General features: G+C 40.0%; 1 protein-coding gene across 1 annotated transcript in view; it reads left to right on the top strand.

Moving 5' to 3' along the window:
• SPATS2 (spermatogenesis associated, serine-rich 2) overlaps positions 1-8,982 on the top strand; it is a 93,149-nt gene extending 84,167 nt beyond the window's left edge. The window contains exons 9-12 of the mRNA XM_006870078.1: positions 533-642; positions 3,935-4,037; positions 5,959-6,173; positions 8,415-8,982. Of these exons, the coding sequence (XP_006870140.1) occupies positions 533-642; positions 3,935-4,037; positions 5,959-6,173; positions 8,415-8,714 (728 nt within the window). The 3' untranslated portion in view covers positions 8,715-8,982. The remainder of the gene's footprint in view (positions 1-532; positions 643-3,934; positions 4,038-5,958; positions 6,174-8,414) is intronic.
• The last annotated feature ends 7,300 nt before the right edge of the window (positions 8,983-16,282 follow it).

Raw genomic sequence — 16,282 nt, 5'->3', positions numbered from 1 at the left:
GTGAGCCTTCCAACCTTCTAAATATTCCTTTATATGTGGTTCAGAGTTCTGGGGCCATCGCCTGAGCCTGCTTGGTTGGGTATTCTGTGTTGTTGGTGGTGGAGCTTTTTACTACACGTCCACCCGATCTGCCATCTTGTTTGTTCTCCCCATAAGAAACTATTAACAGTGGTTTCCTTTGGATAGGGAACTACAAAATCAAAAGTAAGAGGGACACTCTTATGTTATTCTAGGTGAATTTTAAATATATGTGCATATATCTATTTTAATGTATATGCTTTTTGATAAAATTTGTTTTCCTTGAAGAGGAGAAAAGAGAAATGCCAAGTTATTTATTATGAGTCTTTATGAATGATAAGAAATGTTAAGACCCTCCAGAAGGTGAAAACTCAAACTTTGGTATTTTGTCTTCTGGATTGGTGGACAACTAAGCCTTTGGCTGTCTAGATACACACTGCAAGGCCTATACTACCAGTTCCTCTTGATCTGATTAAGCAGCAATATGAGATTCATATTACTTTTTCCTCTACAGTGGAAATTTTGCTCAGCCGACAAAAGAAAGCTGAACTTCTGAAGAAGATGACTGATGTGGCTGTTCGAATGTCAGAGGAGCAGTTGGTTGAGCTCAGAGCTGATATAAAGGTAAAACCTCCTCCTCCTTTCAGCCTTTTTCTTAGCCTGGGGATCTAAAGTAAGAAATCTCCATAATTCATAGCCATATCTAATGTATGCTACTCCTTTCTCAAACATGACCCTTTTCCAAGTTCTCTTTCTTTGGGAGTGGTACTGCTGTCTATCCAGGTGGCCAAATTGGAAATCTTAGGAAAGTTGTCCCGTTTCCTGCATTAATGTATCAGCAGACTTTGTCCCTTTTGACCTAGTAAATCTTAGAACTGACCTTTTCATTTTCATCACCACTGTGGTCAAGTTATCATGATCTCTTGCTTAGACTTTTGTAATAGCCTGGTAACTGATTCCACCTATCCACTCTGCTACTGCCCCACCCTCCATATTCTTCATGTCTGTGCCTTACACTACAGTTACCTGCTTAAAACTTGGCATTGCTTTTAGTACAAAGATTATAATCCTTAACATGGTCTGTTGGGTTCTTCATGGTCTGACCCTAAAAGACTACCATCTTTATTTCCTACTCTTTCCTCCTTTTCCTTCTACTCCAGCCATACTAACTTTTCCTTTCCATAAACATAAACTGTTTACTTCTGCTAGAGGGCCACTATATATGCTTTTTGCCATCTATCAAAAACATTCTTTTCCTCCCATCCCAGCATATACAATCACTCCTGACATACTTATCCTTTTGGACTTCCTTATCATCTGCTCTCTAGTCTGTGCTTTGATAGCATAGTTATAATTTTGTTTTTATCTGATTATTTGAATCATCTGTCTTCCCCATTCATTTGCCAGCCTCAAAATGTCAAGAGCCACTGTGCCTAGCATAGTGCCTTAGCACATAGTAAGTGTTCAGTAAATAATAGTTGATTGATTCTGATTTTATAGAAAAAAATTAGCACTTTCAGATTTTCTTCATATTTAATCAATTTATAAAGATTATTTGGGTTCAACACATGTTACTTTAAAAAATCTTATATAAAGAACAATAAAAAAGTGTTTCTGAGGAGGAGTCCCTGGGTGACATCAATATTTAGGCACTCAGCTACTTACTGAAACAGGCAGTTCATATGCACTCAGCAGCATCTTGGAAGAAAGTTCTGAAGATCTGTTTCCTAAAGATGACTTGTTTTTTTTAAAAAAGCGAGAGTAGTGTTTCTGAAACAAAGCATGGGAACCCAAGAGAGGTTGGGGTATTCATGGGTAGCTATGGACTGATATTGTAAATAAGTGTTTTTAAATTGAGCGTTGTGAACATGGGAAGTTGATGTTTTCTACTTCTGAGACTTTAACCTCTTGCTCTTTCTGAACATACATGGTTTATTGTGTATTTGAGAATAACATTTGTTAGAGAGGCTTTATTAAAACAGCCTTTGTAGAATAAAAACATAGGTGGGAAACAGGAGACCCTAGGACCATCAAGAGGGAAGAATATTAGAGGTGCAAGGGATCCTGACCAGAAAAGTGGTAACAATAGAGGTGGTGGTAGAGGCAATGGCATAGAGAGAGCAAATAGCAGTGGACTTTAGGCGCATGTACTGAGAAAAGCAGCATGCCTGTGGACAGGAGGCTGGCTAGCAAAATTGGACATTTAAACAAATATGTATTTACAAGGTGGTATGTGTACATACACACACACACACAAAAGTAATAGAAGTAAATAGTGTTGGCTAAGGGTGCATGGAAGGAGCTCTGGTAGCGTAGTGGTTACGAATTGGGCTGCGAACCTTAAGGTCAGTGGTTTGAAACTACCAGCTGCTCCGTGGGAGAAAGATGAGGCTTTCTACTCCCGTAAAGATTTACACCCTCGGAAACCCTGTACAGGGTCGCTATGGGTTGGAACTGACTCGACGGCACTTAACAACAACAAAGGGTGCATGGAGAGTATTGTAATGATTACAGTGATCTGTTGAACTTAAAAATGGTGATCTGTCCGGTAAGCCTTAACCCACTCAATACACAATAGAAGCTTTTAAAAACAAAGTAGATTTTATTGGCGTCAAATAGTCAAACAATGTAAATTTCAAATGGCCACTTTCTGATTAGCTAAAACCATATTAACAAATCTTATGGAAAGTCTTCCACACATTGATGCCAGTCAGCCTCATTCAGCTGTCTGTTAGAAACTGGAAACCCCTTTGGAATTAGATGAGAATTCTGTCTCTCATAGGCTTCATCTGTTCTCCTTCCCACATGGCTGAAAAGCTGCTAGAACTATTTCTGCAGGCTGACTAACGCTGTTTCACTCCACGTTTTCAGTGTACTGAAGTGGGTGCTGTGTAATTTAAATGTCTTATTTCCAGATCATTTTATTTCTGTCACTCTAAAGTCTTTGGCTCAACAAATCCTAGAATTTGTTTCAGAATTAATCTCAGACTGATATTACACATCTCAAGGCTTCGTTACAAGAGGTTCATGTGGTTTTCCAATTCATAGTATATTCTGGAGCTTTAGGGTTTGAAAACCCAAGGGTAATTTTTTTCTTCCCTTTCCCTTTCACTGCTTCTAGATGAATCCTGAGGATTTTGATGCATTTGATTGTGCTCCTTGAAAATCCAAAGTGAAATTAGAGCACTCCTAATTTAAGAGGACTGCTTTGAGGAGTTCAGTTGTTCCAACTTACATCTAGGCCTTCAACTTTTATTTACTGTCTCTTTTTCATTTGAAAAAAAAACTATTTCAGGCTGCCTTAGACATTATTTACTGAAATAGACCCCCAAAGCATTATTTTATTCCCAACATGTTTCTAGCCCCATAATTTCTAGAGTATAGTGAGTTTTGACACAAGGGAATGGTTACTTCTCAGTTCAGTTTACGTAAAAGGTTTAAGTTGAAGCGTACACTCTTCTCATTTGCAAAGTGACTTTTCACATGAATAACTCTTATTTCAAGAAATGATTCCTATTTCAAGGCCTAACAAAACCAAGTTTGTAAAGAGATGAAGGCGGTTTCTTAAGGAAGTTCCTATTAAAGAACACCAAACATCTGTGCAAGTGGATCATTGTTGTGAGCATTTTGCCATAAAATGGGACAATGTCAAAATAGCCTGCTGCTATATATTATTCTTCCTTTCTCTACAGTTTCTCTATTGTGCAAACTTCATAAAGTTTCCCAAATAGAACTATCTTACAAAAATAAGTGAATTTGGTTAGTTACCCAACATTGGAAATGTGATGGCCATTTAGTACATTTTGAAGCAATAAAAAGATAGTTGGAACTGATTTTGTTTCTTCTGTATTTAGAGCAAGCTGTGGAATTCATGTATAATATTTGTCTAACCTGGAGACTTATGCCTTTTCTCCAGCATTTTGTTAGTGAACGTAAATATGATGAGGATCTGGGACGAGTAGCCCGGTTCACTTGTGATGTAGAAACCGTAAAGAAGAGCATTGATTCGTTTGGACAAGGTGAGATGGTGAGAAATGGGTGCTAGAGATGGTGACGAGAAGACCATCCTCTACTAATTAAAGTGCTGATTGACTTCTCCACTTCTTCAGTGCCATTTGTGTTTTTGTTTAACTTAATGAAAAGAAACCCCAAGATACTGAGGAAATCAGTAGATGTAGATGTTTTGATGATGAGTATTTTCTGACTCCCTAAATAAAAAGCATTATTTTTTTCACTATTTTCTACTGCATTGAGGTATATGATATACATATAGTGTAAAGAGTATGGGACTCTGAAGTCAGACCAAGCTTAAATTCTTGGTCCTACATAGCTTCTTATAACCTCATTTTACTCCAGAATGGAGATAATACCTGCGTTGCCTAACATGTTACCAGTAAACCATTGCTGAGTTGATTCCCACTCAGTGACCCATATATGTCAGAGTAGAGAACTGTGTTCCATCAGGTTTTCAGAAGCAGAGTCGCCAGGTCTTTATTCTAAGGCACTTCTAGGACTCAAATCTCCAACCCTTCAGTTATCAGTCAAGTATATTGACTGTGCTACCCAGAGACTCCTGCGTAGCATGTAATGTTGTTATTGTTAAGTGCCAGTATAGGGTTTCTGAAGGAGCTCTGGTAGCATAGTGGTTACGAATCAGGCTGCTATCCCTCAGGGTCAGCAGTTCAAAACTACCAGCTGTTCTACGGGAGAAAGATGAGGCTTTCTGCTCCCGTAAAGATTTGCAGCCTTGGAAGCCCTGAATAGGGTCCCTATGAGTCGGAACCGAGTCCACGGCACATAACAATAACAACATAGGGTTTCTGAGGAGTGGCTGGTGAGTTTAAACATCAACCTTCCAGTTAGTAGTCCAGTGCGTATCTCACAACACCACAACAGGAATATGTGCTTAAATAGCAGCTTTAGAAGTGGAAAAGGGTTGCTTCTCATATCATAGTTTGTAGGTGCATCAAGCCCTAATATTATTCCCTCTATCTTAGTATAAAAGTGAAATACTGGGTCTACAGTAGTGACTTTTGGTGTGGCATTATAGGATTAGCACTGGACTGCTAACCACAAGGTCAGCAGTTCAGACCCACCAGCTGTTCCCCGGAAACCCTATACAGGGTCGCTATGAGTCAGAACTGACTCCAAGGCACCTAACAACAACAACAAGGGTAGTGATTGTGAGCATAATTAGCCCAGATTTAAAGCCAGGAAAAAAACCTGGAGAATAGTTTTAAGCCATTGAATTGAAAATATTAATCTTTTTCACCTAGATTGGTATTTTGAATTGGGGATCTGTATTTTTCACTTAGATCAGTATTTTCTGTCTTACTTTTGCAGAAAAATAGGAACTTGGGAAGAAATGTGTTTGTTGAAAAGACTACTTCTGTTCATATTTAATCTTGATTATTTATAACTTGTGTCATTCAAATGTTTATTTAAAAGATTTAGGGAAAATTTAATTTATTTACCTTTTTAATTCTTTACAAACTCTGTCCTTTATAATGTTCCGTCATAGGAAACTGAACATATGGCCCCTACTATTATTCTCTAGCTTGCTTAGCCAAATGCAAGAGTGTAGCTAGGTAGTAAGAAACGCCAAGAAGTCATTAGTCAGTGGGAAGGATGGGTAACTTAAAACTATTCTGTCTCTAGAATTCACCAAGCAGTGGGGATATGGAGGTGGTTGAGGAATAGTGTATAAGGGAAATTTTCCTTCCTGTTACCCCTTTTAAAGTTGCTTTTTTTTTTTTTGGTCATTGATGATTTAAAAAAAATAATTGAGTAAATATTTTTAAATGTAGACTCCTTTTTACAACTGCTCTGACAGACGGTTCTTTCTCTTAAATTGCTGATTGTGAAATGGGGAAGGAGGAAAACCTTACCTGTGATATTCTTCCATCATATGACCTCGTATTTCTCATATTTTTATTTTAGTGTCACATCCAAAGAACAGTTACTCAACCAGATCCCGATGTAGCTCAGTGACATCTGTATCTTTGAGTAGCCCAAGTGATGCCTCTGCTGCTTCCTCTTCCACCTGTGCCTCGACTGCTAGCCATCCAAGTGCTAATAAGAAAAATTCTGCACCAGGAGAGACTCCTGCAGCCACATCCAGTTCCAGTGGCCGGCCCTACCAGTCTCATCGTGAGGTACCTAGCTTCCACACTAGCAAGCTAGAGAGAAGAGCTACCAGTCTGCCAAAGTTTAAATGCTTGACAGCTCAGCCTCTTACCTTCCTTTCTTTATTCTCCCACACATAACATTGAATCCTTACAGCCCTAGTTAATTCCTGAGAAAACATTTGGTATGTATGTTCCAAACCACCAGCCAGTTTAGAATTCCTGTTGCTAAGAGCTGATGACTTTCTTATATTGGCAGTGATTCTAGTTGTTGTAGGTAGTATTGCCTGGTAATTAGTCACATTGGGAGTCATGCATCCATCTCAGGGTAGACAAGCACCACAGGACAGACTTACCAGAGTGCATCCGAAAGCAGCAACTCCCTAGAGTTGGAATGCTGTGGAATATATCAGGGAGAGATAGTAAACCTGGAGGGACAAACACTGGAAAGTTGAAGAGTAATTCATAGTTTCTTGATTTAAAGGAAAACACGATAGCAATCTAAAGCAAGACTGTCAGCAATTCTTAGAACTTGATACAGTGTTGGAATTGGGGGACAAAAATTCAAAGATAACATGGGTTGTAACATGAAAGATGTACTAAATGTCACAGCAAAATGATTTGATCTAAAAATCATCATATACAATGGTAAGTCAAAAAGTATAGCTACTAGGATTCCAGTTCATACATGCATGAGTTTATTCCACACAGTGTGTTTAAGCATGTCTTTGTAATCAGCGATTGCTACAGACAAGTTCTCTCAATAATGTACTTGTCTTAGTCTCCTTATGGTGCCTTTAAAACAAAACAAAAAGGATACTTTAAAAAATGCATTTTGTAAAGATCACCTAGCTCAAAGAGCTAATCTTTCCTTTAGTTTATCACTCAAGATCAAAGCTAATGAAGACGATTTTACGGAACAAATTGTAACCAGGGACAAGTCTTGGATTTACCAATATGATCCAGAGAGCAAGGTCCAATCAAATCAGTGGATTCTTATGGGCCAGTTAAATTCAAGGCAGAAGCCAAATCAGAAGATTATGGCAACTTTTTCTGGGGACTTCAAAGGGATAATATTGATAGAACACAGGATGATCATGAGGGTTTATTATGAAGAAATTTTCAGAAAATTGAAAACTGCATTGATGAGAGAAAGGCTAGGAGAGTTGCACTGAGGATTTTTTTCCCCTCCGTCATAGCAGTGCATTTGCTCATTCTTCAAGGGTAGCAAGGCTGTCCTTTGAAAATTTAATTGGGAAATACTCCGTCCACCCTGCAGCTCTGATTATGTCCCTTCCAACTTCTCTTTATTCCTAAAACTCAACCATCATAAGCAACACAATTTGAGTCCCTTGAGGATGCCAAAACTGCCATTTTGACATGATGTAAATCAAAGAGGGCAAAATTCATGTGGGACGAGTTCAGGAGATGGAAATACCACCTTCAGAAGTGTTGTTGTTGTTGTTGTTAAGTGCCGTCGAGTCGTTTCCGACCCATAGCGACCCCGTACAGGGTTTCCGAGGGTGTAAATCTTTACGGGAGTAGAAAGCCTCATCTTTCTCCCGCAGAGCGGCTGGTAGTTTCGAACCGCTGACCTTAAGGTTCGCAGCCCGATTCGTAACCACTACGCTACCAGAGTGTATGTAGACCTAAATGGAGGATATGTCAAGAAACAATAGCTTCACATTTTGATATTTTTGTTTAATGAGGATTTCTGTGCTTTTGTATCAATGCTTCATTTTCCTTACTCTAGAGTAGCAAATTAGATATAAAGATTATTATTCCATCCGGCCAGGTGTCGTCATTGATGGACTCAAGTGTGGCAGCAGTAGTGAGGATGGCCCAGGATCGGACATTGTTTCGTTCTGCTGTGCATGGGGTCGCTATGAATCAGTTCCAACTCGATGGCACCTGACAACAACATTATTTCAAATGTGCATTATCTTATGATCTGTCAACTTCAGACATGTGATAAGATACTTGTCTAATTAAGAACTTGTAGAACCATAGAACGTATGTTTTCTCTGTTCATTCTTCTTTCTTAGCTAGCTTCTTGAGCTCCTCTTCATGCAGTTCACCTAGAGGTGAAAGTTGGGAAGGAATAGTGAGACATGGTTTAGTTCTGCTATAGAATGGCCACCAAAGTTCTACCTGTGATAGAATATGAGATACTACAGTTATGCTTTCAGAGTACCCTTCTAAGCTGAACTGGAACAGACTAGGTCTGATAACATCAGAATGTTTGAATAGTGTGTATTCTTTTATTCTTAGGTGTTGCCAGGAAACAGACGAGGACAAGGCTATAGGCCACAAGACCAAAAGTCCAGCGATCCCACAATCCAAGGGCGACATGATGGTATGGGCCGTTACAGAAATAGCTCATGGTATTCATCTGGTTCCAGGAATCAGAATGTACAACTCCAGACATCAAGTGAATGGGGCCAGGCTCACTCTTCAGGGACCAATGGAACTGGAGCCAGCATGGAGCCCAGCTTACCTAAGCCCTCCTTTAAAAAGGGGCTCCCCCAGCGCAAATCCAGGACCTCTCAGGCAGAAGCTGTGAACTCTTGAGGAGAATGCCAGCTGGCCTCTCTCCTCTATACCACACAATTCATCTGGATAACTGGACTGTAGGAAACTTACAGTTAGATTTAATAACAAGAAGTTTACGCATACCACTTTTTGTGCCATTCTAAATACGTTTTGGTCTTTTCTTTCCTCATTTCTTCTTTACTGTTTTTGAAAGGGAAGCTGTTTTTCCCTTGACCATTCCCAGTGATATGATTGATTCTGATTGGCCATTTCAACCAGGAATCAGAGGCAACTGTTGCCAGGTTTCCCTAGGGTAAGCAGTACTTATCCCAGTGCATCAGGCTTTTCAGTTGCCTGAAAAGGCCTTACTCAGCACCCCCACTATTCAGGCTGTCTTGGGAGAAGGTGGTCAGCTCTGCTGCCTCTCCAGTCTAAGCAGAAGCCACAAATGCCTGTCAGGGTCCCTCCAAACAAGAATTTGACCAGAAAAGGCAATGAGGGAATTGTGCTCTGGGTTAGCCAGAGAAGGGAACATTTAATTGGTGGTGAGGAGGGAGCAGGAGGAAACATTTGACAAGCTGTGTTTGCTACCAGAACTTGCCTAAGATTTGACACTCACCAAGTTTTAGTCGCTCCTGCGTGGTACCATAGCATCACTTGCAATTTTCCTCAAAATGTTCAAAGCCTGGTTTTCTGTTACCTTAGACTGCAAGCCTGTCGCAAAATAGCATTTTAATTAAAGGGGGGAAAAAAGGTGTTTCTGTTTTAATGTTTGGAGTTTTTTTTTTTTTCTTCATTTTCTGAATCCTGTTCTGATCCTAAACTAAATTTATAGCAGTATAAATAGCATTAATCTAAGGTGTTAACAATCAAAAAATTGCTGCAGTTGATCTTTATAGCTGAATAAATAAAAACAACTGCATAAATGTTACTAGATTTATTTCTCAGCAGCAAGTGACTTCATTATCTGTTTTTCTTTGGGCCTCATAGGGTAGAAATCAGTCGGACAGCTTGTTCCGGCCTTAAATGAGGGTGTCTGATTCCCAAGTCATTTGTCCCCTGCTTAGCTTCAAAACCAAATTAAAATGTGAAAGCCAGGCTGAGCAAATGCAGCTGTTCCTGGTGGGAGAGCACTCAGAGGATTGGGAATGGTGACTTTTCAGAGGACTGCTTACCCACAGCTGCAACAGCTTTCCCAGGCAACCAAAGGTTATATTGACACCCCCATGTCCCCTCCCCCCCGCCCTTTGACAAGAATAGTGAATATAACAGTATAATTGAGCTCTTGTGTGTAGCAGGTGGCATTGGTACCAGACCCCTCCGCCCCACTCAGACTCGCCCCCAGCATCTATGATTTAATAACAGCAGAGCTTTTTCTTTCTCCAGCACGTGTACTCCCAGGTCTGAAGCCCAGACTGTAAGTGGCAGCCATACAAAGCTTAGCTGCCTCGGGGCTTCCCCTGGCTCTTTAGCTTAACTGAGCTGCTGGGGTTCAGGTTGATTGAACAGATTGTGTGTGTGTGTTTTGTTAAAGAAAATGAGAAGTCAGGAGAACTGGGTAAGCCGTTTTTCCTAGGTGTTGACCTGCTTTATTTTGGGGATTTGTCCAACAAAACCAACCTGCTAGCTATCAGGGGGGAAAGTTCTGCTCTTCTGATTAATTGCTAACCCAGACTTCATAGGAAATCCAGAAACATATGCAACCATGGAGGATTATGAGGTTTCTCTCTGTATCTAGGCAGGAACATCTTTAAACCACTCAAACAGATGGGAAGCTACATATTTGTCAAAAACGCCTTGAAGTTAAAATGGAAATCTCCCTATAGAAAAATATTTGAAGCTTTTTTTCCAATGGCCATAAAAAATATTTTTAATTCTTAAGTCTTAAATTTTTATTAATTTCAAAAATAGTAGAATTTTAAATATCAGATAATACAGAAATGTAAAACTTTTTCCACCTTCCATTCCACTCCTCATTCCATTCTACTGTTAATAATTTGTCATATGTCTTTCACACCACTTTCAAATCATATGTGCATATGCACATGGTTATATAGACTACATTTTGTTTTGTTTTTATACTATATACTTATTATGCATATATAATGATATATATTCTGCTGTTTGTTTTTTAAAAGAGTCCAAACCCTTATTAATTTAGGATCTTATATTGTAGATACGCTCTTTCTAAATTTGCTATTTTGACTTACCTTTAACATAGAGCAGTTGGTTTAAGTTTGGATTTTTCAGCCCATGCTTTGCCCCTATAAATAGCTCTGGGCTTCCCAAGAGAAAGGAGGTTACATACTGTGGGCAGCTCCCGCAGGGTACTTACAGAGATCCTACCTAACCATCATTTTTTCTTCCCATTTCCTGTTTTTTTTTTTCTATTTATTTTAGAGGAAATTTTTAAATTTAGATGAATATTTATTTAGAGGAAATTTCCTATATCCTCTTACAGATGAATTAATTTTTGCCTTCCCCAGCCTAGAGATAGGAAGGAGATTTCAGATTATTTAGCTCTGTCAGTTATGTGCCACTTCAGAGGCAAAATTTAAATAGCTTCATTATAAGCTTCAAATATTTCCTTAGCCCATAATTATGACAGTTTCTTTTTCTTTTTTTATTACTAATTGGGTGAAGGTTTATAGAGCAGATCATCAGTTTTACACTCAACAATTCATACGTTTTGTTTCATCTCATTGATTTCTACCCCCTCAATGTAACATCACTTATCCTACTTCCTTCCTGTGTTTCTTCCATTCCTCCTCCATTCCTAACTCTTCTGAACTTTGTCCTTGGGTAAATGCTGCCCTTTTGATCTCAAATGGTTGATTCTATGTTGTGTGTACCTTAGTGTAGTGGTACTGTACCCCTCATAGACTTATTGTTTGACTGAAAACTGATTCATGGGGGTGAATTCCATTCTAGACCTGAAGGGGAATTTAACGACCCAGAATCTCCAGGTTCCATTAGTTTCTATCCAACCAGTAAGTCTGGTCTTTTGAAATGGTTTTGAGTTTTGTTCTACATTTTCTTCCACTCTATCCAGGACCTTCTAATGTGAAACCTTTCAGTTCTGGTCTCAGGATTGTGAAGACTGATGTTCACTTGATCCATTAGTCCATTGGACATACTGTTTCCATGCATCTTCAGTTTTCATCAGTCTTCTTTCCTTCGGACAAGGAGAGACCAGTAGTTGAAACTTAGGTGGCTGTTCATGAGTTTGTAAGAGCCCAGTCACTACTCACTAAAGTAGACTGGAGATAATTTTTTTTTGTGGACAGTGTTATGCCTTGATGTCCCCCAAGAGTATGGTCCTGAGTCCCCATGAACTTATGACAGTTTTTTAAGTTTACTTTTTAAAAAGGTAATCATCTAATTTAAAAACAAAGAAATGTAAGTACATGCTAAAAAAAATCTTCCCTATCCAGAAGAAGTCACTGATAAATTTCTTGTATATCTTTCCAGAACTTTTCTAAACCCAAGTTAGGCAATTTTTTCTTTCTTTTACATAAATTGGAATCATGCTATGATTAATATAACATGTTTTTTCATTATCTTCTCTTTTATAAGTAGTTTTTCTTCTTTTGTTTTAAAAAAGTAGTGTATACAAATGTTTTTTGTATTTTGTTTTTTAATCCAAGTCATTCAAAACCTTAAATGATGAACAGTAAGCCTTCATCCCATTATGGACCTTTTGCCCCTCCCTAGAGTCACCCACTATTACATTTCTTGTGTATCCTTTCAAAGGTTTTCTATGCTACTACAATTATACGAATGGGTACTGCTTTAATGTCCATCCAGGTCAGTCTGTATAAATAGCCCTCCTCCTTTTTATGGCCACAGAGTATTCCATTGCAGAGTTTTATCCTCATTAGTTTGACCAATCCCTAATACTGGTTTTCAGAGTCCTGATAACAGTGGCACTGTAGGATAAGCACTGGACCGCTAACCATGAAGTTAACAGTTCAAACCCACCAGCCACTCCTTGGAAACCCTATATAGGATGGCTGAGTCAGAACTGACTCAACCGGACTTGACAACAACAGTAGTGGTTTTCAGTTTTTGCTATTAGAAGTAGTATTGCGGTGAGTATCCCATAATACATGTATTATTCCACATGTGTGTCATTGTATCTTTAGGATGGATTCCTAGGAGTGGTATTGCTGGGTCATAGAAATACTGATTAAGTACTCTTACACCTGTACCAATTTACACTTTCACCAACAACTAAAACAGTCTCTGATGTCAAAAGGCATAAACTAGTGAGACAACTGAAACCTAGCAGGTAAAATAATACCAGGTAATAGTGTTGCATTAAAGAACCACACTGCCTTCTGTGAATAAAATGAAAAAACAAAACAAACACTGCCCTAAGGGCCTGGGTCTTACACCTCAGCTGGAACTGTACCAGTGGGCGATGTGGTTCAGTGGTTTATAAATATAATAACCTTAAACAAAGGAGCCCTGGTGCATAGTAGTTAAGCTCTTGGCTTTCAACAGAAAGGTAGGTAGTTTGAACCCACTGGAGGAAGAGGTGGCAGTCTGCTGCTGTAAAATATTACAGCCTTGGAAATCTCATGGAGCAGTTTTACTAGGTCCTAAGGTTGGCGGTTCAAGTTCACCAGCCGCTCCTCGGAAATCCTAACCAGGGTCGCTATGGGTCAGAACCGACTTCATGACATTTAACGACAACAATGTAGAGTCTCATATTTGAATATGGAAAGTGCCATGGGCTACCAAAAGAACCAACAGATCTGTGTTGGAAGAAGTGCAGCCAGAGTGCTCCTTGGAGGCCAGGTTGGCCACACTACGTCTCTTATACTTCGGACATATTGTCAGGAGGGACCAATCTGTGGAAAAGGATATCATGTTTGGTGAGGAGGGTCAGAGAAAAAGAGGAAGACCCCCAGCGAGATGGATTGGCAAAGTGGCAGCATAGATGGACTCAAGCATGGCAACAATAGTGAGGTTGGCCCAGGACCAGGCAGTGTTTTGTTCTGCTGTCATAAGGTCGCTATGGGTCGGTACTGACTCGATGGCATCTAACAACAACAGCATAGAGACTCGTAGCTTAGTGGTTACGAATCGGGCTGCTAATTTAGATGAATATTTATTTAGAGTTTCAGCAGTTTGAAACTACTAGCCTCAGAAATTTAGATGAATATTTATTTAGTAGTTTCAGCAGTTTGAAACTACTAGCCTCAGAAACCCTATACAGGGGTGCTATGAGTTGGAACCGACTCCATGGCACACCACCACCAATCGAGTCTCTATGAGTTGGAATCAATTAGAAGGCAATGAGTTTAACCTTAAACAGTGAAGCCTGTAAGAGTTTCACGTAACAGGACTGCCTTGTTCCTCCTGTGCTTGCAAGAGTCCCACCTTTGATAGGGTGCAGTATTACCATTTCCTGTCACTCTCTATTAATGGAAACTATTTGAATTTTTCTTCTCTGATAGGTTGCAGTTTACACAGATTTTACTGTATTTCAGAATCCAAAACCAGAGTACAATCTACTGAATATGAAAGGAGAAAATGGAGGATGTTTGGGGAGTGAAGTATGGAGAGAAATGGCATAACATAATTTAGAAGTGACCTGGGAGATCTAGGATGTACAGTATTAATCCTTGAACTGACCTATACTTTTGGAGAGGGTCATTTCTGCCATTTGATCTAACAAAATGAGGATTTGCCTTGCCTGTGTTACATGGTTCATCTCATCCTTTTGTCCCACCTGGCGGGGGTTGGTATCCATATGACAACTCATTTCATAAAAAGGAAGAAACATGCCCAAAATTATCCATGTTTTGAGGTCACCAACTGATTATCACTATTTTAACCAGTGAATTCAGAGTGCCAATCCATAATATTAGCAGCTAGAGCAGCATACAATAAAATCAAGCTTAAAAAAAAAAAATCAAGCTTGACTCCTGGTTGTTTCAGCCACTTGGACACATCCATTCTTTTGTTTTAATGTTTATTAAGACAACTACTGTATGCTAGGAGTCCTGGTGTGGTGCTGTGGTTTAATGTGCTGCACTGCAAAGTCAGTTTGAACTGCAAAATCAGCAGTTCAAGCTCACTAGCCGCTTGGGTTAAAACTGACTCAGTGGCACTAACAAACTACATGTAAAGGAGTCCTGGTGTGGTACTGCAGGTAGGTTAAAGCACCAAACTGCAAAGCTGTTTGAATTGCAAGGTCGGTGGTTCAACCTCACCAACTGCTCCTCAGAAACCCTATACAGAGTCGCTATGGGTCAGAACTGACTCGACAGCACTTAACAACTATATGCTAGGCACTATTACTGGACTGCTAAAATTAGGAGCTCTGGTAACGTAGTGGTTACGAATCGGGCTGCGAACTTTAAGGTCAGCAGTTCGAAACTACCAGCCGCTCCACGGGAGAAAGATGAGGCTTTCTACTCCCGTAAAGATTTACACCCTCGGAAACCCTGTACAGGGTCACTATGGGTCGGAACCGACTCGATGGCACTTAACAACAACCACAAGTTCAGCAGTTCACACCCCCCAGTCACTCTTTGGGAAAAAGAGTGTTCCCCTTGAAGATTCACAGAGTTGAAAGCCCTGTTCTAGATTGCTGTGAATCAGAATGGCAGTGGGTTGGATTTGGGTGGTATGCTAAATTCTGAGGCAAAGAAAGGAGACTGTCCAGCTCATCCCTCAACCACTTTACAAGTGAAGAGAGTAAACCTCTTCCTTGGGAGCCCTACCTGGTGGCCAAGCAATATGGTAGAATGAACCTTGGATTTTGGAGACATGTCCTTGGATTTGAATTCTGGTTTCACAACTTGGTAACTGTGTGACTGACTGGTCTTGGACAAGTAGCTTATAATGTCTTTGACCCTCTTCATAAACTGTAAATTGGAGACAATGGTAACTACTACTCAGAGGAGCAAGAAGAGGGTCTAACCAGAGGGTTCAGCTAACCTGTGACAAGCTGAACACTCTCTCACCATAAGGCCTTTGCTTTTCTGTCTCACCTTCTCTGTCACAAAGCATGTGAAAGAAGACCACCCCTATTTCCAACCATACAGATCTTATTAACTGAAAAATTTAAAGAGTCATCCTTACTCTGTGGCTCTTCATGAGTACATGTTGTTTCAGCCTGGTGAGCTCTGTGCCTTCCTTGTGTGTGTGCCTGTCAGACAGTACACCCCCTCCCCAGGTTCAGAGCTGTCTGGATGGGGCAGGCCTGATGCTGATGGAGCTGACCTCAGTAAACACTGTCACCACAGCAGCAACATGCAGGAGTGAAACTGGGGCCAGGGTTTCCCAGGGGAAAGCCAAGGAACATTATTTCCATACAGGTGATGAGGGAGTTTATTTACCTGCTTTGGTACTCCTTACCAAGGAGGAAATGCTATCTGAAGAAGAATTTTCTGGGTGAGTTAACTCACCCACCATCCCCACCTCCGGCACAACTGTTCGCCCACCCGCCCCTTCACTGCAGTCAAAACAGCAGGAACAAACACCACCCACTCAGATTCCTTAGGGAAAAGTCAGGTCTCCTTTTTATGTCTCTTCAACTTAACCCAGTTAGGTTTTCTCTCTAACTTGCCTTTAGACAGCCTGTTTTCTAG

This window comes from Chrysochloris asiatica, unplaced genomic scaffold, assembly GCF_000296735.1.
Source record: "Chrysochloris asiatica unplaced genomic scaffold, ChrAsi1.0 scaffold00138, whole genome shotgun sequence".
Classification (NCBI taxonomy): Eukaryota; Metazoa; Chordata; class Mammalia; order Afrosoricida; family Chrysochloridae; genus Chrysochloris; species Chrysochloris asiatica.
Note: the sequence above shows the minus strand (reverse complement) of the source record. Positions and strands in the feature narration are given on the sequence as shown.